We start from the raw sequence: 27,962 nt of genomic DNA, 5'->3' as shown, positions 1-27,962 counted from the left end.
GTCTGGTAAGGGTAGGTTTAGGATCAGGTAGGGTTAGGGTCAGGTAGGGTCTGGTAAGGGTAGGTTTAGGATCAGGTAGGGTTAGGGTCAGGTAGGTTTAGGGTCAGGTAGGGTTAGGGTCAGGTAGGACTAGGATCAGGTAGGGTTAGGGTCAGGTAGGGTCTGGTAAGGGTAGGTTTAGGATCAGGTAGGGTTAGGGTCAGGTAGGTTTAGGATCAGGTAGGGTTAGGGTCAGGTAGGGTTAGGGTCAGGTAGGACTAGGATCAGGTAGGGTTAGGGTCAGGTAGGGCTAGGACTAGGATCAGGTGGGGTTAGGGTCAGGTAGGGTTAGGGTCAGGTAGGGGTAGGACTAGGGTCAGGTAGGGTTAGGGTCAGGTAGGGTTAGGACTAGGGTCAGGTAGGGTTAGGGTCAGGTAGGGCTAGGACTAGGATCAGGTAGGGTTAGGGTCAGGTAGGGCTAGGACTAGGATCAGGTAGGGTTAGGGTCAGGTAGGGGTAGGACTAGGATCAGGTAGGGTTAGGGTCAGGTAGGGATAGGGTTAGGGTCAGGTAGGGTTAGGACTAGGGTCAGGTAGGGTTAGGACTAGGGTCAGGTAGGGTTAGGGTTAGGTAGGGTCAGGTAGGGTTAGGGTCAGGTAGGGGTAGGACTAGGGTCAGGTAGGGTTAGGGTCAGGTAGAGGTAGGACTAATGTCAGGTAGGGTTAGGGTCAGGTAGGACTAGGATCAGGTAGGGTTAGGACTAGGATCAGGTAGGGTTAGGGTCAGGTAGGGTTAGGGTCAGGTAGGACTAGGATCAGGTAGGCTTAGGGTCAGGTAGGGTTAGGGTCAGGTAGGTTTAGGATCAGGTAGGTTTAGGATCAGGTAGGTTTAGGATCAGGTAGGGTTAGGGTCTGGTAGGGGGAGGACTAGGGTCAGGTAGGGTTAGGGTTAGGGTCAGGTAGGGTTAGGACTAGGGTCAGGTAGGGTTAGGACTAGGGTCAGGTAGGGTCAGGTAGGACTAGGATCAGGTAGAGTTAGGGTCAGGTAGGGTTAGGGTCAGGTAGGGGTAGGACTAGGGTCAGGTAGGAGTAGGGTCAGGTAAGGGTAGGGTCAAGTAGGGGTAGGGTTAGGGTCAGGTAGGGTCTGGTAAGGGTAGGTTTAGGATCAGGTAGGGTTAGGGTCAGGTAGGGTCTGGTAAGGGTTAGGTTTAGGATCAGGTAGGGTTAGGGTCAGGTAGGGTTAGGGTCAGGTAGGGTTAGGACTAGGATCAGGTTGGGTTAGGGTCAGGTAGGGTTAGGGTCAGGTAGAGGTAGGACTAGGGTCAGGTAGGGTTAGGGTCAGGTAGGGGTAGGACTAGGATGAGGTAGGGTTAGAACTAGGATCAGGTAGGGTTAGGGTCAGGTAGGACTAGGATCAGGTAGGGTTAGGGTCAGGTAGGGTTAGGGTCAGGTAGGGTCTGGTAAGGGTAGGTTTAGGATCAGGTAGGGTTAGGGTCAGGTAGGGTCTGGTAAGGGTAGGTTTAGGATCAGGTAGGGTTAGGGTCAGGTAGGTTTAGGATCAGGTAGGGTTAGGGTCAGGTAGGGTTAGGGTCAGGTAGGGTTAGGGTCAGGTAGGGTCTGGTAAGGGTAGGTTTAGGATCAGGTAGGGTTAGGGTCAGGTAGGGTCTGGTAAGGGTAGGTTTAGGATCAGGTAGGGTTAGGGTCAGGTAGGGTCTGGTAAGGGTAGGTTTAGGATCAGGTAGGGTTAGGGTCAGGTAGGGTCTGGTAAGGGTAGGTTTAGGATCAGGTAGGGTTAGGGTCAGGTAGGGCTAGGACTAGGATCAGGTAGGGTTAGGGTCAGGTAGGGCTAGGACTAGGATCAGGTAGGGTTAGGGTCAGGTAGGGCTAGGACTAGGATCAGGTAGGGTTAGGGTCAGGTAGGGGTAGGACTAGGATCAGGTAGGGTTAGGGTCAGGTAGGGATAGGGTTAGGGTCAGGTAGGGTTAGGACTAGGGTCAGGTAGGGTTAGGACTAGGGTCAGGTAGGGTTAGGGTTAGGTAGGGTCAGGTAGGGTTAGGGTCAGGTAGGGGTAGGACTAGGGTCAGGTAGGGTTAGGGTCAGGTAGAGGTAGGACTAATGTCAGGTAGGGTTAGGGTCAGGTAGGACTAGGATCAGGTAGGGTTAGGACTAGGATCAGGTAGGGTTAGGGTCAGGTAGGACTAGGATCAGGTAGGCTTAGGGTCAGGTAGGGTTAGGGTCAGGTAGGTTTAGGGTCAGGTAGGGTTAGGATCAGGTAGGTTTAGGATCTGGTAGGGGTAGGGTCTGGTAGGGGTAGGACTAGGGTCAGGTAGGGTTAGGGTTAGGGTCAGGTAGGGTTAGGACTAGGGTCAGGTAGGGTTAGGACTAGGGTCAGGTAGGGTCAGGTAGGACTAGGATCAGGTAGGGTTAGGGTCAGGTAGGGTTAGGGTCAGGTAGGGGTAGGACTAGGGTCATGTAGGGGTAGGGTCAGGTAAGGGTAGGGTCAAGTAGGGATAGGGTCAGATAGGGTTAGGGTCAGGTAGGGTCTGGTAAGGGTAGGTTTAGGATCAGGTAGGGTTAGGGTCAGGTAGGGTCTGGTAAGGGTTAGGTTTAGGATCAGGTAGGGTTAGGGTCAGGTAGGGTTAGGGTCAGGTAGGGTTAGGGCTAGGATCAGGTTGGGTTAGGGTCAGGTAGGGTTAGGGTCAGGTAGAGGTAGGACTAGGGTCAGGTAGGGTTAGGGTCAGGTAGGGGTAGGACTAGGATGAGGTAGGGTTAGAACTAGGATCAGGTAGGGTTAGGGTCAGGTAGGGTTAGGGTCAGGTAGGACTAGGATCAGGTAGGGTTAGGGTCAGGTAGGGTTAGGGTCAGGTAGGGTCTGGTAAGGGTAGGTTTAGGATCAGGTAGGGTTAGGGTCAGGTAGGGTCTGGTAAGGGTAGGTTTAGGATCAGGTAGGGTTAGGGTCAGGTAGGTTTAGGATCAGGTAGGGTTAGGGTCAGGTAGGGTTAGGGTCAGGTAGGGTCTGGTAAGGGTAGGTTTAGGATCAGGTAGGGTTAGGGTCAGGTAGGGTCTGGTAAGGGTAGGTTTAGGATCAGGTAGGGTTAGGGTCAGGTAGGGTCTGGTAAGGGTAGGTTTAGGATCAGGTAGGGTTAGGGTCAGGTAGGACTAGGATCAGGTAGGGTTAGGGTCAGGTATGGTCTGGTAAGGGTAGGTTTAGGATCAGGTAGGGTTCGGGTCAGGTAGGGTTAGGGTCAGGTAGGGTTAGGACTAGGGTCAGGTAGGGTTAGGACTAGGGTCAGGTAGGGTTAGGACTAGGATCAGGTAGGGTTAGGGTCAGGTAGGACTAGGATCAGGTAGGACTAGGATCAGGTAGGGTTAGGGTCAGGATCAGGTAGGGTTAGGGTCAGGTAGGGGTAGGATCAGGTAGGGTTAGGGTCAGGTAGGACTATGATCAGGTAGGGTTAGGGTCAGGTAGGGTTAGGGTCAGGTAGGGGTAGGACTAGGGTCAGGTTAGGGTTAGGGTTAGGGTCAGGTAGGGTTAGGGTCAGGACTAGGATCTGGTTGGGTTAGGGTCAGGTTGGGTTAGGGTCAGGTAGGGTCAGGTAGAGGTAGGACTAGGGTCAGGTAGGGTTAGGGTCAGGTAGGGTAGGACAAGGGTCAGGTAGGGTTAGAACTAGGATCAGGTAGGGTTAGGGTCAGGTAGGACTAGGATCAGGTAGGGTTAGGGTCAGGTAGGGTTAGGGTCAGGTAGGGTCTGGTAAGGGTAGGTTTAGAATAAGGTAGGGTTAGGGTCAGGTAGGTTTAGGGTCAGGTAGGGTTAGGACTAGGATCAGGTTGGGTTAGGGTCAGGTTGGGTTAGGGTCAGGTAGGGTTAGGGTCAGGAAGAGGTAGGACTACGGTCAGGTAGGGTTAGGGTCAGGTAGGGGTAGGACTAGGATCAGGTAGGGTTAGAACTAGGATCAGGTAGGACTAGGATCAGGTAGGGTTAGGGTCAGGTAGGGTTAGGGTCAGGTAGGGTCTGGTAAGGGTAGGTTTAGGATCAGGTAGGGTTAGGGTCAGGTAGGTTCTGTTAAGGGTAGGTTTAGGATCAGGTAGGGTTAGGGTCAGGTAGGTTTAGGATCAGGTCGGGTTAGGGTCAGGTAGGGTCTGGTAAGGGTAGGGTCAGGTAGGGTTATGGTAAGGTAGCGATAAGTATAGGGTAGGGTTAGGGTCAGGTAGGGCTGGGATCAGGTAAGGTTTAGGGTCTGGAACGGGTTAAGGTCAGGTAGGGGTAGGACTAGGGTCAGGTAGGGTTAGGACTAGGATCAGGTAGGGTTAGGGTCAGGTAGGACTAGGATCAGGTAGGTTTAGGGTCAGGTAGGGTTAGGGTCAGGTAGGGTCTGGTAAGGGTAGGTTTAGGATCAGGTAGGGTTAGGGTCAGGTAGGGTCTGGTAACGGTAGGTTTAGGATCAGGTAGGGTTAGGGTCAGGTATGGTCTGGTAAGGGTAGGTTTAGGATCAGGTAGGGTTCGGGTCAGGTAGGGTTAGGGTCAGGTAGGGTTAGGACTAGGGTCAGGTAGGGTTAGGACTAGGGTCAGGTAGGGTTAGGACTAGGATCAGGTAGGGTTAGGGTCAGGTAGGACTAGGATCAGGTAGGGTCAGGATCAGGTAGGGTTAGGGTCAGGATCAGGTAGGGTTAGGGTCAGGTAGGGGTAGGATCAGGTAGGGTTAGGGTCAGGTAGGACTATGATCAGGTAGGGTTAGGGTCAGGTAGGGTTAGGGTCAGGTAGGGGTAGGACTAGGGTCAGGTTAGGGTTAGGGTTAGGGTCAGGTAGGGTTAGGGTCAGGACTAGGATCTGGTTGGGTTAGGGTCAGGTTGGGTTAGGGTCAGGTAGGGTCAGGTAGAGGTAGGACTAGGGTCAGGTAGGGTTAGGGTCAGGTAGGGTAGGACAAGGGTCAGGTAGGGTTAGAACTAGGATCAGGTAGGGTTAGGGTCAGGTAGGACTAGGATCAGGTAGGGTTAGGGTCAGGTAGGGTTAGGGTCAGGTAGGGTCTGGTAAGGGTAGGTTTAGAATAAGGTAGGGTTAGGGTCAGGTAGGTTTAGGGTCAGGTAGGGTTAGGACTAGGATCAGGTTGGGTTAGGGTCAGGTTGGGTTAGGGTCAGGTAGGGTTAGGGTCAGGAAGAGGTAGGACTACGGTCAGGTAGGGTTAGGGTCAGGTAGGGGTAGGACTAGGATCAGGTAGGGTTAGAACTAGGATCAGGTAGGACTAGGATCAGGTAGGGTTAGGGTCAGGTAGGGTTAGGGTCAGGTAGGGTCTGGTAAGGGTAGGTTTAGGATCAGGTAGGGTTAGGGTCAGGTAGGTTCTGTTAAGGGTAGGTTTAGGATCAGGTAGGGTTAGGGTCAGGTAGGTTTAGGATCAGGTCGGGTTAGGGTCAGGTAGGGTCTGGTAAGGGTAGGGTCAGGTAGGGTTATGGTAAGGTAGCGATAAGTATAGGGTAGGGTTAGGGTCAGGTAGGGCTGGGATCAGGTAAGGTTTAGGGTCTGGAACGGGTTAAGGTCAGGTAGGGGTAGGACTAGGGTCAGGTAGGGTTAGGACTAGGATCAGGTAGGGTTAGGGTCAGGTAGGACTAGGATCAGGTAGGTTTAGGGTCAGGTAGGGTTAGGGTCAGGTAGGGTCTGGTAAGGGTAGGTTTAGGATCAGGTAGGGTTAGGGTCAGGTAGGGTCTGGTAACGGTAGGTTTAGGATCAGGTAGGGTTAGGGTCAGGTAGGTTTAGGATCAGGTAGGTTTAGGATCAGGTAGGGTTAGGGTCAGGTAGGGGTAGGACTAGGGTCAGGTAGGGTTAGGGTCAGGTAGGGTTAGGGTCAGGTAGGGGTAGGACTAGGATCAGGTAGGGTTAGGGTCAGGTAGGACTAGGATCAGGTAGGGTCTGGTAAGGGTAGGTTAGGGTTAGGGTCAGGTAGGGTACACTCTCTTTGGATAATTCATTCCAATCATTTTAAAGTTAACAGCAGGTATTTTGCATGTAAGTTTAAGTATTTTGATATCTTCACAAATCTACAAAACAGCCGTTTTACATCCTGGCACAAAATGTATTTGGGAAAATCTACAGATAGAATTTCTTTTTTTTAGGTTTAGGATCAGGTAGGGTTAGGATCAGGTTTAGGATCAGGTAGGGTTAGGGTCAGGTAGGGGTTGGACTAGGATCCGGTAGAGTTAGGGTCAGGTAGGGTTAGGGTCAGGTAGGGTTACAACTAGGGTCAGGTAGGGTTAGGACTAGGATCAGGTAGGGTTAGGGTCAGGTAGGACTAGGATCAGGTAGGGTTAGGGTCAGGTAGGGTTAGGACTAGGATCAGGTTGGGTTAGGGTCAGGTAGGGTTATGGTAAGGTAGCGCTAAGTATAGGGTAGGGTTAGGGTCAGGTAGGGCTAGGATCAGGTAAGGGTTAGGGTCTGTAAGGGTTAGGGTCTGTAAGGGTTAGGGTCTGTAAGGGTTAGGGTCTGTAAGGGTTAGGGTCTGTAAGGGTAGGGCTAGGGTCTGGTAGGGGTAGGTTTAGGATCAGGTAGGGTTAGGGTCAGGTAGGGTTAGGGTCAGGTAGGGTTAGGGTCAGGTAGGGGTAGGACTAGGGTCAGGTAGGGGTAGGACTAGGGTCAGGTAGGGGTAGGGTCAGGTAGGGGTAGGACTAGGGTCAGGTAGGGGTAAGGTCAGGTAGGGTAGGACTAGGGTCAGGTAGGGTTAGGATCAGGTAGAGTTAGGGTCAGGTAGGGTTAGGGTCAGGTAGGGGTAGGACTAGGGTCAGGTAGGTTTAGGGTCAGGTAGGGGTAGGGTTAGGACTAGGGTCAGGTAGGGTTAGGGTCAAGTAGGGTTAGGGTCAGGTAGGGTTAGGACTAGGGTCAGGTAGGGTTAGGACTAGGGTCAGGTAGGGTTAGGACTAGGGTCAGGTAGGGGTAGGGGTCAGGTAGGGGTAGGACTAGGGTCAGGTAGGGGTAGGGTCAGGTAGGGATAGGACTAGGGTCAGGTAGGGTTAGGGTCAGGTAGGGTTAGGGTCAGGTAGGGGTAGGACTAGGGTCAGGTAGGTTTGGGGTCAGGTAGGGTTAGGGTCAGGTAGGGGTAGGACTAGGGTCAGGTAGGGTTAGGTAGGGGTAGGGCTAGGGTCAGGTAGGGTTAGGGTCAGGTAGGGGTAGGACTAGGATCAGGTAGGGTTAGGGTCAGGTAGGGTTAGGGTCAGGTAGGGATAGAGTCAGGTAGGGATAGAGTCAGGTAGGGTTATGGTCAGGTAGGGGTAGGGCTAGGGTCAGGTAGGGGTAGGACTAGGGTCAGGTAGGGTTATGGTCAGGTAGGGGTAGGACTAGGGTCAGGTAGGGGTAGGGTCAGGTAGGGGTAGGGGTAGGACTAGGATCAGGTAGGGTTAGGACTAGGGTCAGGTAGGGTTATGGTCAGGTAGGGGTAGGACTAGGGTCAGGTAGGGTTAGGGTCAGGTAGGGTTAGGGTCAGGTAGCGGTAGAACTAGGGTCAGGTAGGGTTAGGGTCAGGTAGGGCTAGGGTCAGGTAGGGCTAGGGTCAGGTAGGGGTAGGGCTAGGGTCAGGTAGGGTTAGGGTCAGGTAGGGGTAGGGCTAGGGTCAGGTAGGGTTAGGGTCAACGGTCAGGTAGGGGTAGAGTCAGGTAGGGTTAGGGTCAGGTAGGGGTAGGACTAGGGTCAGTTAGGGTAGGGTTAGGGTCAGGTAGGGTTACGGTCAGGTAGGGGTAGGACTAGGATCAGGTAGGGTTAGGGTCAGGTAGGGGTAGGGCTAGGGTCAGATGGGTCAGGTAGGTTTAGGGTCAGGTAGGGGTAGGGCTAGGATCAGATAGGGTTAGGGTCAGGTAGGGTTAGGGCTAGGGTCAGGTAGAGTTAGGGTCAGGTAGGGGTAGGACTAGGATCGGGTAGGTTTAGGGTCAGGTAGGGTTAGGGTCAGGTAGGGGTAGGACTAGGGTCAGGTAGGGTTAGGGTCAGGTAGGACTAGGATCGGGTAGGTTTAGGGTCAGGTAGGGTTAGGGTCAGGTAGGGGTAGGACTAGGATCAGGTAGGACTAGGGTCAGGTAGGGTTAGGGTCAGGTAGGGGTAGGACTAGGGTCAGGTAGGGTTAGGGTCAGGTAGGGGTAGGGTCAGGTAGGGGTAGGGTCAGGTAGGGGTAGGACTAGGGTCAGGTAGGGGTAGGGTCAGGTAGGGCTAGGGTCAGGTAGGGCTTGGGTCAGGTAGGGCTTGGGTCAGGTAGGGCTAGGGTCATTCTGTTCTATTAAGAATATGTATCACAGTTTAACTTTTGAGTTACAAGAGTACTTTTCTTCATTAAATCTTTATTTGTCAAAATGCAAATAAAGATTTTTTTCTCTCATTTTGGATTATCAGCGTCTTTTGGGGCTCTTTTTTGTCCAGTCTCCTGCTAAATGTTTAGGGGTGCAAATGTATGTGCAAAGGGAGAGCACAGAGGACCGTGCTCTACCAACTGGTCTACAGAGGACCGTGCTCTACCAACTGGTCTACAGAGGACCGTGCTCTACCAACTGGTCTACAGAGGACCGTGCTCTACCAACTGGTCTACAAAGGACCGTGCTCTACCAACTGGTCTACAGAGGACCGTGCTCTACCAACTGGTCTACAGAGGACCGTGCTCTACCAACTGGTCTACAGAGGACCGTGCTCTACCAACTGGTCTACAGAGGACCGTGCTCTACCAACTGGTCTACAGAGGACCGTGCTCTACCAACTGGTCTACAGAGGACCTTGCTCTACCAACTGGTCTACAGAGGACCGTGCTCTACCAACTGATCTACAGAGGACCGTGCTCTACCAACTGGTCTACAGAGGACCGTGCTCTACCAACTGGTCTACAGAGGACCATGCTCTACCAACTGGTCTACAGAGGACCATGCTCTACCAACTGGTCTACAGAGGACCGTGCTCTACCAACTGGTCTACAGAGGACCTTGCTCTACCAACTGATCTACAGAGGACAGTGCTCTACCAACTGAACAACAGAGGACCGTGCTCTACCAACTGGTCTACAGAGGACCGTGCTCTACCAACTGGTCTACAGAGGACCGTGCTCTACCAACTGGTCTACAGAGGACCGTGCTCTACCAACTGGTCTACAGAGGACCGTGCTCTACCAACTGGTCTACAGAGGACCGTGCTCTACCAACTGATCTACAGAGGACCGTGCTCTACCAACTGAACTACAGAGGACCGTGTTCTACCAACTGGTCTACAGAGGACCGTGCTCTACCAACTGGTCTACAGAGGACCGTGCTCTACCAACTGAGCTACAGAGGACCGTGCTCTACCAACTGGTCTACAGAGGACCATGCTCTACTAACTGAGCTACAGAGGACCAGCTATTTGATGATACATAATGGCTATTATGCAATTACAGCTACTGTTGTTAGACATTACATGATTTTACACATCCGTCACTCTTCTCTGGGCACCTTTTACTGCAGGTCATAACCCAATAATAACACATGATAACCCCTGTTCACCTAAAATATGATAAGAATGGAATGGAATTGAAAAGGGCTCTGGACACTGTCCTCAGTATCCTGACTATGCTTGTTGTTACATCATAGAATGACAGATTGTTGCTCCCTACTGCTACTGTTTCACTATCCACTATAAATCCACTGTACATTCACTATAAATCCACTATAAATCCACTGTAAATCTGCCAGGCCTGTATTTAAGCTGCAAACCCAATAAAGTTGTCAGACATTGAAATTATCTCCCTGGATCTCAAGGGTGCTGCTGTCTAGTAGTCACTGATGTTGTGAGAAACTATGGTGACTATGAAAGTATTTTTAGTACCAAATGTCACGCACACTTTTTCATGGTGTTAGAATTGCTGTTTATCATAATCAGTGAGCGATAGGTACAGTACACATTTAGTGTAGTAAATGTTTTATAAGCTGTATACTGTGGGAATTCCTAGAACTAGGTTTGTTATCAGTTACTTTATCACCACACTGTCTAAGTGGACCCGCCGTTGTGTTACCTTGTGTTCATTTTCCCTGAACAAAATGGTGGAATGCACAGAGGACTAATGAACCACATCAAACCTAATTGGGCATTTGCTTACATGATATTTGTGTTCCTGAAATGCACACAAGGCCCACTTAGTCTGTGTGAGAGAACGAGAGATCGGACTATGCCTGGCAAAAGCAGACACACTGACAGAGAGAGAGGGAGAGAGAGAGAGACACAGAGACAGAGAGAGAGAAAAAATTAAACCAAACACATGTGGCCCTTTCACTGCTTGAATACCTCGGTCCCATGGCATTACCCTGGCACCCACAGAAAAAACATGATGAACAGCCTCAGTGATTGAACAAAAAGGACACCTGACCTTTTCGGCAATGGGAGCTTATAGAGCAGCCTCCAGCTATAATCTGCCATGCTCTCAGCCCCCACAACCCCCTGCCACTGATGCCCCTTCACTCCCGCTAAGCTCCTGATCTGCCTAACTTCCTTGACACTGAGGGTGTACAGTGCATTGCCCCCCACCTCCGCAAACTTCCCCAGGATCGGAGTGTTAAAAGTCAGTACGTCCTCCGGACCTTCCTGCCAGTCCCTAGTGTCTGCTGTCACTTGCAGTGGTGGAAACGGTGGCTTAGGCAGCACCACCTGGACCTCCCCATGACTCTCTCCAGCAGCCCCAGAGACGTGAGTCCTGCCTGCTGTGCCAATCCTCCAGCAGCCTCGGAGACGTGAGTCCTGCCTGCTGTGCCAATCCTCCAGCAGCCTCGGAGACGTGAGTCCTGCCTGCTGTGCCAATCCTCCAGCAGCCTCACAGACGTGAGTCCTGCCTGCTGTGCCAATCCACCAGCAGCCGTAGGTCAGCTAGTTTCTTGATGCCATTAAACATCCCTGCAGGGTGGCTGAACGACCTTAAAGGGATCTGTGGGTGGTGGAAGATGGCCTTCCATGGCCCATGCACCACACCCCCTTCTCGTGTGGGCCTTGGCAGTTGCCAGGCCCTCAGTACTAGAGTGTAAAAGTCTAAGACCCCTGCTGTGTTCGGCCTCTCCGGCCTCATGAGGAGAAGCTGCCGGTCCAGCCCTAAATTGCCAGCCCTCCTCAACAGAGCACATGCTAGTTCCCTCCAGCCATCATCAGTGTGGTATAGTCTCTGTGCCACTTTGAATCAGATGGCTGCCACCCTGCTCTCCAGGTCCATGAGGCCTTGTCCCCCCTCCTGGACAGGCAGCAGACCCCCGGGGCCGTTGAGAACGGTCAATTTATGTCATAGGGACGATGCCACCAAGTTGTTGATGATCAGCACCCTCCCTCTGTATGACACTTGGTAGAGGAGCCACCTCCACTTGTGAAACTCCCTCCCAGTTCTTCCTGACCCACCCCTCCAAACCCAGAAACACCCCAAGAATACTGAGCCCTTCACAGACCCACTGCAACCCCCCCTGGAAGCTGCCCTGTCCCTCCATGCCCCACATAACAGAGCCTCACTCTTGCCCCAGTTTACCTTAACCGAAGATGCCCCGTCGTACACTCTCAAACTAGACCCCGTAGGTCGTGCTCATCCCTAATCATCTCTGAGACGTCAGCAGCGTATGCTGATACTGCTACACCTGTCCCCAACCCTGTCTGGCACACACACTGCCCACAGCCTCCTGTGTAGCAGGCCCAGAAGTTCCTCAATAGCAAGCGTGCATAGCTGCCCCGATAGAGGACATCCCTGGAAAATGTCCCGCCCTACCCAGACTGGCCTACCCAGACTGGCCTACCCAGACTGGCCTACCCAGACTGTCCCCACAGAACAACGCTACAGGCCTCCAGTTCTTTAGGTCACTCAAGCCACCCACCAACAGCTTAGTTGCAACTCCCCTGACGCACTCACGCAAAACAAGTCCTGTCCAATTCACTTTTTATAAAAGTCCACAGGCAGACCATCGACCAGCGGGGCGCGACCAGAGGCCATCTTAGAGATGGCGGCCGAGAGTTTGTGAAACGTCCGGGGAAAAATCAATTGAATTTCTCTGAGTTTGGGAATGTCCGTAAGCAGAACCTGAGAACACACAGGAGTTACACACCTGGCAGGCTGCCTCATCTCCCCACAATAGAAGTTACACAATTTTTCAACCCAAAGAGGAAAGAGCTGGAAGCATCCATCCTTCTCAACATGGAACATCTAGCTCATACAAGTGCTCCTTTTGCTTTCATCTGAAAGAAAACACCCAGCGTAGTTCAGATTATCTAGCAGCCGGCCCTACCTTGCCCCACCAGCTCAGCCTCCACCTCACTTATGAACCTCTCAAGCTCCCCAATACTCTCCTGGACTGAAAGCTGAATACTGCTGACAGAACAGCTGAATCTGGGCTTTCCCTATGTCCCACCACTGACTGAGAGACTCCGCTGTCCCCGCCCCACCTACCAAAAGCCTTGGAAGCTTGAGCAAAAGGTGGCATCTTGTAAGAACTTCACGTGTAATTTCCAATAGGACGCCTGACAGGGCCCTGGTGAAACAGATAACTGAGCCATGGAAAGATAAGGGTCTGAAACCCCAGCTGGGAGTACAGAGGCCCTCACCAGTCTATTGCTCTGATGCTTGATGGTATAAGTATGATCCTCACCCTACCCCCAACCACCTTCAGCCACGGATACTACTTTGCGGTGGGATACTTAGTTCTCTATGTGTCCACTGTCATTACAATCTCCCCCCAACACAAGGTATGTGTGAAAACCCCTGTCTTAAACACAATAAACAGGACCCCCCTTTCCCAACACATATTAGGTGCATACACTTATGGAGAGAGAGAGAAAGAAATAGAGATTAGAGAGAATCCCCAAAACTTTTGCTAATTAATCACTTTGCTAATGGGCTTCTTTCTCTGGACAGGAATGGAAACCAGGTCAGCCAGAAACACATTGAAGAGAGCTTTGTGTACTCCAGAGTACACAATTATTGGCAACCCGTGATAAAGATGAGCAAAAAAAGACTGTATAAAATAAATAATACAACTACTGAGTTATATTGTACGCTCAATAAAATTGCGAAATGTTTACACATCTATTTTTATCACATGTTAAACAAAATCTCTTTCTCTGATCAATTGTATTAGTAAATAATATAATTTACCCTTTTTTTTTGCATACAATATATCTCAGTATTTGTATTATTTCATACAGTCTTTAAAAAAAATCTTTATCAAGGAAGCCATAAGTTTTGAACCTGACGTTATCTAAACAGGCTCATTGGCCACTGGTCATTTGCACTGATTGTCCCAAATTAGATGTATTCATTTTCTATATGATCTGAATTAATTTTATAGCTACTGACATATTACATACATGGAAACTAAGTGACATTGTCTGTCTATAAAAATGCATTACACTTTACACGTTTTTACTGAAAGAAGAAATAGCATGATGACATGTGTGATGAGTTGTCCATTGTTGCGTCACATAACTCTGACCTGCACAATAACCAGTAAAGTAACATTCTAAATCTAGAATTCTAATCTCCCTGTCTGATGTTCTGATGTTTTTTCAAGAAGAAATGTTAAGCTGAGGAGAGGATACAACAACAGCCTTAACTGATCATGGTAGGCTTCCTTTTTTGGCAAACATTTATGTTGCTAGGATATGATTACAGTATTATGACACTTTTATGCTTAATTGAAAAACAGTGACATAATAACTAAGCAGTAGCTTGCTCATTGGTTAGTCTATAGTTGGAGCCAGTAGTCCCTCCACAAAGAAAGTAGGGCGAGGCCAAATCGATCAATGCACATCGTCACGTCAACAAAACATCAGATCCAATGTGATATTTTTTTAGGGTATTTGGAAGTTTTATTGACAGATATAGAATATGAGATGAGTGATACAGTAGTGTACAGAGTGACTGGTAGAACGGGGGATTGAACCGCTGCCTCAGGGCACTGCTAGGGGCCCTATGTGACTTTAAATGGCACAAAGTCTGGAACAATCAACCTACTCAGTTAATAGTCTATCAATGGAAAGGTTCATGATTAAACTGGTCTACCCAGCTAGGCTATATCCTCGTGGCTGACCGTAGCAATGCCAGTCAATATATGTCTGGGGGTATTTGGGGAAAAGGAGAAGGCAATTTTTGTTCTAACCAAATGAACAATAGATATATTATTTTCTATTCTATGATATTCTATTCCATGATATTCTATTCTGTTCTATTATATGATATTCTATTCTATGATGTATTCTATTTTATGATATTATATTCTATGATATTCTATTCTATTATATGATATTCTATTATATGATCTGATATTCTATGATATTCTATGATATTCTATTATGATATTCTATGATATTCTACACTGCTCAAAAAAATAAAGGGAACACTTAAACAACACAATGTAACTCCAAGTCAATCACACTTCTGTGAAATCAAACTATCCACTTAGGAAGCAACACTGATTGACAATAAATTTCACATGCTGTTGTGCAAATGGAATAGACAACAGGTGGAAATTATGGGCAATTAGCAAGACACCCCCAATAAAGGACTGGTTCTGCAGGTGGGGACCACAGACCACTTCTCAGTTCCTATGCTTCCTGGCTGATGTTTTGGTCACTTTTGAATGCTGGCGGTGCTTTCACTCTAGTGGTAACATGAGACGGAGTCTACAACCCGCACAAGTGGCTCAGGTAGTGCAGCTCATCCAGGATGGCACATCAATGCGAGCTGTGGCAAGAAGGTTTGCAGTGTCTGTCAGCGTAGTGTCCAGAGCATGGAGGCGCTACCAGGAGACAGGCCAGTACATCAGGAGATGTGGAGGAGGCCGTAGGAGGGCAACAACCCAGCAGCAGGACCGCTACCTCTGCCTTTGTGCAAGGAGGAGCAGGAGGAGCACTGCCAGAGCCCTGCAAAATGACCTCCAGCAGGCCACAAATGTGCATGTGTCTGCTCAAACAGTCAGAAACAGACTCCATGAGGGTGGTATGAGGGCCCGACGTCCACAGGTGGGGGTTGTGCTTACAGCCCAACACCGTGCAGGACGTTTGGCATTTGCCAGAGAACACCAAGATTGGCAAATTCGCCACTGGCGCCCTGTGCTCTTCACAGATGAAAGCAGGTTCACACTGAGCACGTGACAGACGTGACAGAGTCTGGAGATGCCGTGGAGAACGTTCTGCTGCCTGCAACATCCTCCAGCATGACCGGTTTGGCGGTGGGTCAGTCATGGTGTGGGGTGGCATTTCTTTGGGGGGCCGCACAGCCCTCCATGTGCTCGCCAGAGGTAGCCTGACTGCCATTAGGTACCGAGATGAGATCCTCAGACCCCTTGTGAGACCATATGCTGGTGCGGTTGGCCCTGGGTTCCTCCTAATGCAAGACAATGCTAGACCTCATGTGGCTGGAGTGTGTCAGCAGTTCCTGCAAGAGGAAGGCATTGATGCTATGGACTGGCCCGCCCATTCCACAGACCTGAATCCAATTGAGCACATCTGGGACATCATGTCTCGCTCCATCCACCAACGCCACGTTGCACCACAGACTGTCCAGGAGTTGGCAGATGCTTTAGTCCAGGTCTGGGAGGAGATCCCTCAGGAGACCATCCGCCAACTCATCAGGAGCATGCCCAGGCGTTGTAGGGAGGTCATACAGGCACGTGGATGCCACACACACTACTGAGCCTCATTTTGACTTGTTTTAAGGGCATTACATCAAAGTTGGATCAGCCTGTAGTGTGGTTTTCCACTTTAATTTTGAGTGTGACTCCAAATCCAGACCTCCATGGGTTGATAAATTGGATTTCCATTGATTATTTTTGTGTGATTTTGTTGTCAGCACATTCAACTATGTAAAGAAAAAAGTATTTAATAAGATTATTTATTTCATTCAGATCTAGGATGTGTTGTTTAAGTGTTCCCTTTATTTTTTTGAGCAGTATATTATATGATATTCTATTATATGATATTCTATTCTATGGTATTCCAAAACACAGAAAATATATACTGTCCAATAAAACTACAGGAAATGTTCACAGTAGGTAGGCCTCTCTACAGTATACACTATTAGTGTGGTCAGTGTGGTGGTGGTATTGGTGACCTTTTACTTGTTTACCCTGAGCCAAAACAGTTCATTCCTATGGAACAAACATACATGACTTCAATAAATCCTCACTGACCACCACCTAGGCATTATGGGTGTGGCTAACCTGCCACAGACAAAGAACAAACTAAAGACCAGTAGACTACTGTTACTTTATTCATCCTGCATCCTGAATCAGTCAGTAGGCTAATGTTACTTTATTTATCCTGCATCCTGAATCAGTCAGTAGACTACTGTTACTTTATTTATCCTGCATCCTGAATCAGTCAGTAGGCTACTGTTACTTTATTCATCCTGCATCCTGAATAAGTCAGTAGACTACTGTTACTTTATTTACCCTGCATCCTGAATCAGTCAGTAGGCTACTGTTACATTATTTATCCTGCATCCTGAATCAGTCAGTAGGCTACTGTTACTTTATTCATCCTGCATCCTGAATCAGTCAGTAGGCTACTGTTACTTTATTTATCCTGAATCAGTCAGTAGGCTACTGTTACTTTATTTATCCTGAATCAGTCAGTAGGCTACTGTTACTTTATTTATCCTGCATCCTGAATCAGTCAGTAGGCTACTGTTACTTTATTCATCCTGCATCCTGAATCAGTCAGTAGGCTACTGTTACTTTATTTATCCTGAATCAGTCAGTAGGCTACTGTTACTTTATTTATCCTGAATCAGTCAGTAGACTACTGTTACTTTATTCATCCTGCATCAGTCAGTAGGCTACTGTTACTTTATTCATCCTGCATCAGTCAGTAGACTACTGTTACTTTATTTATCCTGAATCAGTCAGTAGGCTACTGTTACTTTATTTATCCTGAATCAGTCAGTAGGCTACTGTTACTTTATTTATCCTGAATCAGTCAGTAGGCTACTGTTACTTTATTTATCCTGAATCAGTCAGTAGGCTACTGTTACTTTATTTATCCTGCATCCTGAATCAGTCAGTAGGCTACTGTTACTTTATTTATCCTGAATCAGTCAGTAGGCTACTGTTACTTTATTAATCCTGCATCCTGAATCAGTCAGTAGGCTACTGTTACTTTATTTATCCTGCATCCTGAATCAGTCAGTAGGCTACTGTTACTTTATTTATCCTGCATCCTGAATCAGTCAGTAGGCTACTGTTACTTTATTTATCCTGAATCAGTCAGTAGGCTACTGTTACTTTATTTATCCTGAATCAGTCAGTAGGCTACTGTTACTTTATTTATCCTGAATCAGTCAGTAGGCTACTGTTACTTTATTTATCCTGCATCCTGAATCAGTCAGTAGGCTACTGTTACTTTATTTATCCTGCATCCTGAATCAGTCAGTAGGCTACTGTTACTTTATTTATCCTGCATCCTGAATCAGTCAGTAGGCTAATGTTACTTTATTCATCCTGCATCCTGAATCAGTCAGTAGGCTACTGTTACTTTATTTATCCTGCATCCTGAATCAGTCAGTAGCCTACTGTTACTTTATTTATCCTGCATCCTGAATCAGTCAGTAGGCTACTGTTACTTTATTCATCCTGCATCCTGAATCAGTCAGTAGGGTACTGTTACTTTATTCATCCTGCATCCTGAATCAGTCAGTAGGCTACTGTTACTTTATTCATCCTGCATCCTGAATCAGTCAGTAGGCTACTGTTACTTTATTCATCCTGCATCCTGAATCAGTCAGTAGGCTACTGTTACTTTATTTATCCTGCATCCTGAATCAGTCAGTAGGCTAATGTTACTTTATTTATCCTGCATCCTGAATCAGTCAGTAGCCTAATGTTACTTTATTTATCCTGCATCCTGAATAAGTCAGTAGACTACTGTTACTTTATTTATCCTGAATCAGTCAGTAGTCTACTGTTACTTTATTTATCCTGCATCAGTCAGTAGTCTACTGTTACTTTATTTATCCTGTATCCTGAATCAGTCAGAAGGCTACTGTTACTTTATTTATCCTGAATCAGTCAGTAGGCTACTGTTACTTTATTTATTCTGCATCCTGAATCAGTCAGTAGTCTACTGTTACTTTATTTATCCTGCATCCTGAATCAGTCAGTAGTCTACTGTTACTTTATTCATCCTGCATCCTGAATCAGTCAGTAGGCTACTGTTACTTTATTTATCCTGCATCCTGAATCAGTCAGTAGGCTAATGTTACTTTATTTATCCTGCATCCTGAATCAGTCAGTAGCCTAATGTTACTTTATTTATCCTGCATCCTGAATAAGTCAGTAGGCTAATGTTACTTTATTTATCCTGCATCCTGAATCAGTCAGTAGGCTAATGTTACTTTATTCATCCTGCATCAGTCAGTAGACTACTGTTACTTTATTTATCCTGAATCAGTCAGTAGTCTACTGTTACTTTATTTATCCTGCATCAGTCAGTAGGCTACTGTTACTTTATTTATCCTGAATCAGTCAGTAGGCTACTGTTACTTTATTTATCCTGAATCAGTCAGTAGGCTACTGTTACTTTATTTATCCTGCATCCTGAATCAGTCAGTAGGCTACTGTTACTTTATTTATCCTGAATCAGTCATTAGGCTACTGTTACTTTATTTATCCTGAATCAGTCAGTAGGCTACTGTTACTTTATTTATCCTGCATCCTGAATCAGTCAGTAGGCTACTGTTACTTTATTTATCCTGAATCAGTCAGTAGGCTACTGTTACTTTATTTATCCTGAATCAGTCAGTAGGCTACTGTTACTTTATTTATCCTGAATCAGTCAGTAGGCTACTGTTACTTTATTTATCCTGCATCCTGAATCAGTCAGTAGGCTACTGTTACTTTATTTATCCTGAATCAGTCAGTAGGCTACTGTTACTTTATTAATCCTGCATCCTGAATCAGTCAGTAGGCTACTGTTACTTTATTTATCCTGCATCCTGAATCAGTCAGTAGATTACTGTTACTTTATTTATCCTGCATCCTGAATCAGTCAGTAGGCTACTGTTACTTTATTTATCCTGCATCCTGAATCAGTCAGTAGGCTACTGTTACTTTATTCATCCTGCATCCTGAATCAGTCAGTAGGCTACTGTTACTTTATTTATCCTGCATCCTGAATCAGTCAGTAGGCTACTGTTACTTTATTCATCCTGCATCCTGAATCAGTCAGTAGGCTACTGTTACTTTATTTATCCTGCATCCTGAATCAGTCAGTAGGCTACTGTTACTTTATTTATCCTGCATCCTGAATCAGTCAGTAGGCTACTGTTACTTTATATATCCTGCATCCTGAATCAGTCAGTAGGCTACTGTTACTTTATTCATCCTGCATCCTGAATCAGTCAGTAGGCTACTGTTACTTTATTCATCCTGCATCCTGAATCAGTCAGTAGACTACTGTTACTTTATTTATCCTGCATCCTGAATCAGTCAGTAGGCTACTGTTACTTTATTTATCCTGCATCCTGAATCAGTCAGTAGGCTACTGTTACTTTATTCATCCTGCATCAGTCAGTAGACTACTGTTACTTTATTCATCCTGCATCCTGAATCAGTCAGTAGGCTACTGTTACTTTATTCATCCTGCATCCTGAATCAGTCAGTAGGCTACTGTTACTTTATTCATCCTGCATCCTGAATCAGTCAGTAGGCTACTGTTACTTTAATTATCCTGCATCCTGAATCAGTCAGTAGGCTACTGTTACTTTATTTATCCTGCATCCTGAATCAGTCAGTAGGCTAATGTTACTTTATTCATCCTGAATCAGTCAGTAGTCTACTGTTACTTTATTTATCCTGCATCAGTCAGTAGGCTACTGTTACTTTATTTATCCTGAATCAGTCAGTAGGCTACTGTTACTTTATTTATCCTGAATCAGTCAGTAGGCTACTGTTACTTTAATTATCCTGCATCCTGAATCAGTCAGTAGGCTACTGTTACTTTATTTATCCTGAATCTGTCAGTAGGCTACTGTTACTTTATTTATCCTGAATCAGTCAGTAGGCTACTGTTACTTTATTTATCCTGAATCAGTCAGTAGGCTACTGTTACTTTATTTATCCTGCATCCTGAATCAGTCAGTAGGCTACTGTTACTTTATTTATCCTGCATCCTGAATCAGTCAGTAGGCTAATGTTACTTTATTCATCCTGCATCCTGAATCAGTCAGTAGGCTACTGTTACTTTATTTATCCTGCATCCTGAATCAGTCAGTAGCCTACTGTTACTTTATTTATCCTGCATCCTGAATCAGTCAGTAGGCTACTGTTACTTTATTCATCCTGCATCCTGAATCAGTCAGTAGGCTACTGTTACTTTATTCATCCTGCATCCTGAATCAGTCAGTAGGCTACTGTTACTTTATTTATCCTGCATCCTGAATCAGTCAGTAGGCTAATGTTACTTTATTTATCCTGCATCCTGAATCAGTCAGTAGCCTAATGTTACTTTATTTATCCTGCATCCTGAATAAGTCAGTAGGCTAATGTTACTTTATTTATCCTGCATCCTGATTCAGTCAGTAGGCTACTGTTACTTTATTCATCCTGCATCAGTCAGTAGACTACTGTTACTTTATTTATTCTGAATCAGTCAGTAGTCTACTGTTACTTTATTTATCCTGCATCAGTCAGTAGGCTACTGTTACTTTATTTATCCTGAATCAGTCAGTAGGCTACTGTTACTTTATTTATCCTGCATCCTGAATCAGTCAGTAGGCTACTGTTACTTTATTTATCCTGAATCAGTCAGTAGGCTACTGTTACCTTATTTATCCTGCATCCTGAATCAGTCAGTAGTCTACTGTTACTTTATTCATCCTGCATCCTGAATCAGTCAGTAGGCTACTGTTACTTTATTTATCCTGCATCCTGAATCAGTCAGTAGGCTAATGTTACTTTATTTATCCTGCATCCTGAATCAGTCAGTAGCCTAATGTTACTTTATTTATCCTGCATCCTGAATAAGTCAGTAGGCTAATGTTACTTTATTTATCCTGCATCCTGAATCAGTCAGTAGGCTACTGTTACTTTATTCATCCTGCATCAGTCAGTAGACTACTGTTACTTTATTTATCCTGAATCAGTCAGTAGTCTACTGTTACTTTATTTATCCTGCATCAGTCAGTAGGCTACTGTTACTTTATTTATCCTGAATCAGTCAGTAGGCTACTGTTACTTTATTTATCCTGAATCAGTCAGTAGGCTACTGTTACTTTATTTATCCTGCATCCTGAATCAGTCAGTAGGCTACTGTTACTTTATTTATCCTGAATCAGTCATTAGGCTACTGTTACTTTATTTATCCTGAATCAGTCAGTAGGCTACTGTTACTTTATTTATCCTGCATCCTGAATCAGTCAGTAGGCTACTGTTACTTTATTTATCCTGAATCAGTCAGTAGACTACTGTTACTTTATTTATTCTGCATCCTGAATCAGTCAGTAGTCTACTGTTACTTTATTTATCCTGCATCCTGAATCAGTCAGTAGGCTAATGTTACTTTATTTATCCTGCATCCAGAATCAGTCAGTAGGCTACTGTTACTTTATTCATCCTGCATCAGTCAGTAGACTACTGTTACTTTATTTATCCTGCATCCTGAATCAGTCAGTAGGCTACTGTTACTTTATTTATCCTGCATCCTGAATCAGTCAGTAGGCTACTGTTACTTTATTTATCCTGCATCCTGAATCAGTCAGTAGGCTACTGTTACTTTATTTATCCTGCATCCTGAATCAGTCAGTAGGCTACTGTTACTTTATTCATCCTGCATCCTGAATCAGTCAGTAGACTACTGTTACTTTATTTATCCTGCATCCTGAATCAGTCAGTAGGCTACTGTTACTTTATTTATCCTGCATCCTGAATCAGTCAGTAGGCTATGCTCTCCTCTTTCATGTGTTATTATGGCACACCCCTCTAGCACTACTGGTGCTGCACCTTGCTACTGAACTTACTAGCCCTACCTAATGTTACAGACCTTTAATACTAGCCCTACGTAATGTTACAGACCTTTAATACTAGCCCTTCCTAATGTTACAGACCTTACCTAATGTTACAGACCTGACCTAATGTTACAGACCTGACCTAATGTTACAGACCTTTAATACTAGCCCTACCTAATTTTACAGACCTTACCTAATGTTACAGACCTGACCTAATGTTACAGACCTTTAATACTAGCCCTACCTAATGTTACAGACCTTTAATACTAGCCCTACCTAATGTTACAGACCTTTAATACTAGCCCTACCTAATGTTACAGACCTTTAATACTAGCCCTACGTAATGTTACAGACCTTTAATACTAGCCCTTCCTAATGTTACAGACCTTACCTAATGTTACAGACCTGACCTAATGTTACAGACCTTTAATACTAGCCCTACCTAATGTTACAGACCTTACCTAATGTTACAGACCTGACCTAATGTTACAGACCTTTAATACTAGCCCTACCTAATGTTACAGACCTTTAATACTAGCCCTACCTAATGTTACAGACCTTTAATACTAGCCCTACGTAATGTTACAGACCTTTAATACTAGCCCTACGTAATGTTACAGACCTTTAATACTAGCCCTACCTAATGTTACAGACCTTTAATACTAGCCCTACGTAATGTTACAGACCTGACCTAATGTTACAGACCTGACCTAATGTTACAGACCTTTAATTCTAGCCCTACGTAATGTTACAGACCTTTAATACTAGCCCTACGTAATGTTACAGACCTGACCTAATGTTACAGACCTGACCTAATGTTACAGACCTTTAATACTAGCCCTACCTAATGTTACAGACCTGACCTAATGTTACAGACCTTTAATACTAGCCCTACGTAATGTTACAGACCTTTAATACTAGCCCTACGTAATGTTACAGACCTGACCTAATGTTACAGACCTTTAATACTAGCCCTACCTAATGTTACAGACCTGACCTAATTATACAGACCTTTAATACTAGCCCTACCTAATGTTAGAGACCTGACCTAATTATACAGACCTTACCTAACGCTACAGATCTTACTAGACCGGACCTAATTCCTACAGAAGTGTTGCGTTCCCTAGGAGAATATACATAAACTACACAGAGCACTGCATGAGGGGGTAGGCTAGCTAGTACAGGTTGGCTATAGAATAACTATTTAACACAGGGGGAACTTTACCGATCGTATCTATCCATGATAAAAGTGCGCATCAATACTTCAATGTCTACCAAACACAATATTATTAACCACACGATATATGGACACTGTATCTATCCTTAATTACTGAACGAGTTGAGCAAAAGGAATACAACATTCCACACGTGACGAAAAGTACATTTTCAGTTCTTAAAAGCCTACTTACCCTCTGCCCACGATAAGTCGCAGAGCCTCCAAGTTGCCATGATAAGCGGCCCATAACGTCGGTGTCATGCCATCTTCATCCGGCGCGTTCAAGTCCTTCCGCGTAGCCTCTTTCAGCAGGTCCAGGTAGCCATCCCGGGCCGCCTTGTGATACCTGTCATTCATGGTATCAACGGGCCCTCGACTCCATTGCTCTCGGTGGTCATCTACCCATCTCTCGGTCTAAATGGCAGGCACCACAGGCTAGAGTTCCACTGCCAGCCTCCGCCTGTGTTTCATTGTAAGCAAGCGCCGTGCCTCTGGTCCGGAATGTTATTGTGGCGTATGCGGTTGCAGTGACGGCCGCGCGAGCCGAGAGGGAACGCGCATTTGGTATCCAGGGGCTGTCGCGGCAGGGCTGTTATTAGGTTGTCTGGTCCACAGTAATATCATTGTTCTGGTCTACATGATGTGCACAAAATGCACGGAGCCTAATATAAATGTGAATGAATATAGAAAAATAAAGAAAAAAGCTTGGAATATATAGGCCTTCTTTAAAAATAACTTCAAGTTCAATATTCATATTCTACACATGCAGCCTATACACTCTTAGAAAAAGGGTTCCAAAAGGGTTCTTTGGCTGTCGCCATGGCAGAGTCCTTTTTGTGTCCCGGGTAGAACAATTTTTGGTTCCACAGAGGGTTCTAAATGGAACCCAAAAGGGTTCAACCTGGAACCAAAAAGGGCTCTTCAAAAGGGTTTTCCTATTGGGACAGCCAAAGTACCATTTGGTGTTCTAGATAGTGCTTAGGAGTGCAGGTATTCATTTTCAATAGCCATTTAGAGTCTGTTGAAATGTTGATTCCTGCATAGAACGACATAACATTTGATATGCTTTTAAACATTTCATGCGCCATTATAAAGGCTCATACACGTTATACCTCATTATAACAGCAGTCTGCCAGTGTTACTGAACAGACCATCATATCCACTGACTCATCATTAAAGGTGTGATGGTATGATTTAAGTTTTGATGAGCACATCACAATATGATGAGCCATGTTGTGACAGTGATATACTAAAATGTTAAAAGGTGTCTTTCTAAGCAGAAGCTTGTTATACGTCCACATGAGTGTTCTTTTGATAAATAATTAAAAACACTCCCTATGTGTGCACATATAACAGAGCATGTTGTTTCTCATAGATGTTTGACATTTATGACTGTCTGTACATTGGTGTTGTTGTCTGTAAATCAGGCTGTGGTTGGGGACGGCTATAAAAGCCATGAGGGACACGGCTCTCCCAGGCACTCTGAACCTGATCACACACACCTCCCACAAGGTAAGCAGCTGCTCAGGCATCCTCATATTGATCATCAATGTATTGATTTATAGGTATAAGATTGACTGAGTGAACTTAATCCTGAGTCTAATTAACTCAGATTTTTATGTTGTTCATAGAACTCAAAAACATGCTTTATCAAATCAAATTGTATTTGATATGAAAGGTGTAGACCTTACAGTGAAATGCTTACTTACAAGACCTTAACCAACAATGCAGTTTTGAGAATACCTAAAAAAATATAATAATAAACGTAACAAATTATTAAAGAGCAGCAGTAAAATAACAATAGCTAGACTATATACAGGGGGTACCGGTACAGAGTCCATGTGCGGGGGCACCGGTTAGTCGAGGTAATTGAGGTAATATGTACATGTAGGTATAGTTATTAAAGTGACTATGCATAGTTAATAACAGAGAGCAGCAACAGATTAAAAGGGGGGGTTGCAATGCAAATAGTCTGAGTAGCCATTTGATTAGATGTTCAGGAGTCTTACGGCTTATGGCTTAGGGCCTTCCTCTGACATCGCCTGGTATAGAGGTCCTGGATGGCAGGAAGCTTGGCCCCAGTGATGTACTGGGCCGTACGCACTACCCTCTGTGCCTTGTGGTCGGAGGCCGAGCAGTTGCCGTACCAGGCAGTTATGCAACCCGTCAGGATGCTCTTGATGGTGCAGCTGTAGAACCTTTTGAGGATCTGAAGACCCATGCCAAATCTTTTCAGCCTCCTGAGGGGGAATAGGTTTTGTTGTGCGCTCTTCATGACTGTCTTGGTGTGCTTGGACCATGTTAGTTTGTTGGTGATGTGGACGCCAAGGAACTTGAAGCTCTCGACCTGCTCCACTACAATCCCATCGATGAGAATGGGGGCGTGCTCGGTCCTCCTTTTCCTGTAGTCCACAATCATCTCCTTTGTCTTGGTTATTTATTTTTTCATTTGTGTGTACTTAAATGAAGTAACTCAGTAACTCATAGTGTCTGACACTCTTATTGACCTGTTAGATAAATAATTCAGTCAAGTTCAGGAAACCAATTGCTTTTGATAAACTGAGCAAATAATACCGGGCACTGCAGCCTTTTCTCACCATTAGTGTGTTTACCAGACTGCCACTCTAATGCGTTTGTATTGAGATGGTGTGGATGGCTGTAATCAATTCATAGAATGTCAATCTGACCAATTGGAACCCCATTCATAAGCATCCAATTAAATTGATACTATCACAAGTAACCTAGTAGTCTGAGTGCCACTCTCTTTAGCTAACATGCTACTCCTTGCCACTCATTGTCACGGCTGTTTAAAGGATCGGACCAAAGCGCAGAATGGTTGTAGTTCCACATATTTATTATTACCGTGAAACGTTTGCAATACACCAATAACTTGAAACAACAAAACAACAAACCGTGACGCAGAGAGAAATAACACTACTCAAAAATTAACAACCCACAAACACAAGTGGAAAAACACCCTTCTTAAATATGATCTCCAATTAGAGACGAGGACCGGCGGCCTCTAAATCAAATCAAAACAAATCAAATTTATTTATATAGCCCTTCGTACATCAGCTGATATCTCAAAGTGCTGTACAGAAACCCAGCCTAAAACCCCAAACAGCAAGCAATGCATGTGAAAGAAGCACGGTGGCTAGGAAAAACTCCCTAGGAAAAACTCCCTAGAAAGGCCAAAAACCTAGGAAGAAACCTAGAGAGGAGCTAGGCTATGAGGGGTGGCCAGTCCTCTTCTGGCTGTGTCGGGTGGATATTATAACAGAACATGGTCAAGATGTTAAAATGTTCATAAATGACCAGCATGGTCAAATAATAATAATCATAGTAGTTGTCGAGGGTGCAACAAGCACGTCCGGTGAACAGGTCAGGGTTCCATAGCCGCAGGCAGAACAGTTGAAACTGGAGCAGCAGCATGGCCAGGTGGACTGGGGACAGCAAGGAGTCATCATGCCAGGTAGTCCTGAGGCATGGTCCTAGGGCTCAGGTCCTCCGAGAGAAAGAAAGAAAGAGAGAAAGAGAGAATTAGAGAGAGCATATTTAAATTCACACAGGACACCGGATAAGACAAGAGAAATACTCCAGATGTAACAATTGGAGATCATCCAACAACCCCAATATAGAAATAGAAACCTAGAAAAACCACATAGAAACAGATAACAAGAAAACCAACCAAAAACACCCCCACGCCCTGACCTACTCTACTATAGAAAATGACATCTCACAAGGGTCGGGACGTTACACCCATTGTCATTGCCAAAGATACTGGTCTTTACACAATCTCAATGTTTGCTGGATTTATGGTGGAGTTGCTCATTGGTTGTTGGAAATAACATTAATATTTTCCATGACAACATGTGGTGCCTCGGAAATAGAATTTATAAAAAAGTCAAAACCAACATTTAGCTGTTAGCTAGGCAAGTAGTTGTATTTTGACATTTTGTGGTTGGAATTGCTGTATGTATTTAGTGTGAGAATTTAGACTTCAGCTAGCAACTTTGAACATACTGTTTTAGTCTGGACAAATAAAAAACGGTTGCTATACCAACGTGTTCTGTGGAGTTCCAATATTTGCATAACCGTTGTGATTGGAGGATAGCTGTAAGGTTGATCGTATCAGGATCAAATCCTCTGAATCAGGATCAAATCCTCTCATTAATGATACAAAGTTCATATTTGATGTTGGAAGAGTCCAGTCTCTTTTGCACATGACATGGAGTACAAGGAGTGAATTAGCTAAAGAGACTGGTACCCACAAAATGTTACATTTTCCACAACAATGTATATGCTAATACATCCATCAATACATTATAATAAGTACACCCAACTAATTACAGTTTCATCTTAAAAGTACAGAGAACTAGGCTATATCAAGACCTGTCAACACATTGTAAAAAAAAGTATAGTGATAAATAAATACTAATTCAACTGGACTTTTATCAGCATTTACAGTTGGGCTGATTAAAAATACATGTTTATGTACTGCAAAGTGGATATAATAACTACACCGTCATGTGAATATTTCAGAAACATCACCGACATATTTCAGTACATTGGCTAGGTTATTGTTAGATTGCAAAAAAAAAACTTGCCGCTGCGAGACAGTTTGTCAGTGCTGCAACACAGGCATTTTGAAAAATCACTTTTGAACCAACACACCTGTATGGTGTGTAATGATTAATATATTATGAGGAAATTCGGGGATCCAGTAGGGTATTTCCAGTGTACATTATGTTAGCCTGTGATTCACTGTGTTTTCAGACCTCAGTTTTGGTATTGGGGAGTAGCTGTTCTAAGAAACAGTCAGTGCTG

The 27,962-nt window shown here is 45.4% G+C and overlaps 1 protein-coding gene across 1 annotated transcript in view; it reads right to left on the bottom strand.

Moving 5' to 3' along the window:
* Positions 1-23,625, bottom strand: part of LOC106602068 (pre-mRNA splicing regulator USH1G) — a 43,633-nt gene extending 20,008 nt beyond the window's left edge. Inside the window, exon 1 of the mRNA XM_014194525.3 lies at positions 23,329-23,625. Coding sequence (XP_014050000.3) covers positions 23,329-23,492 — 164 coding nt within the window. The 5' untranslated portion in view covers positions 23,493-23,625. The remainder of the gene's footprint in view (positions 1-23,328) is intronic.
* Between the last annotated feature and the right edge of the window lie 4,337 nt (positions 23,626-27,962).

The sequence above is a fragment of the Salmo salar genome, chromosome 03, assembly GCF_965601325.2.
Source record: "Salmo salar chromosome 03, fSalSal1, whole genome shotgun sequence".
NCBI lineage: Eukaryota > Metazoa > Chordata > Actinopteri > Salmoniformes > Salmonidae > Salmo > Salmo salar.
Note: the sequence above shows the minus strand (reverse complement) of the source record. Positions and strands in the feature narration are given on the sequence as shown.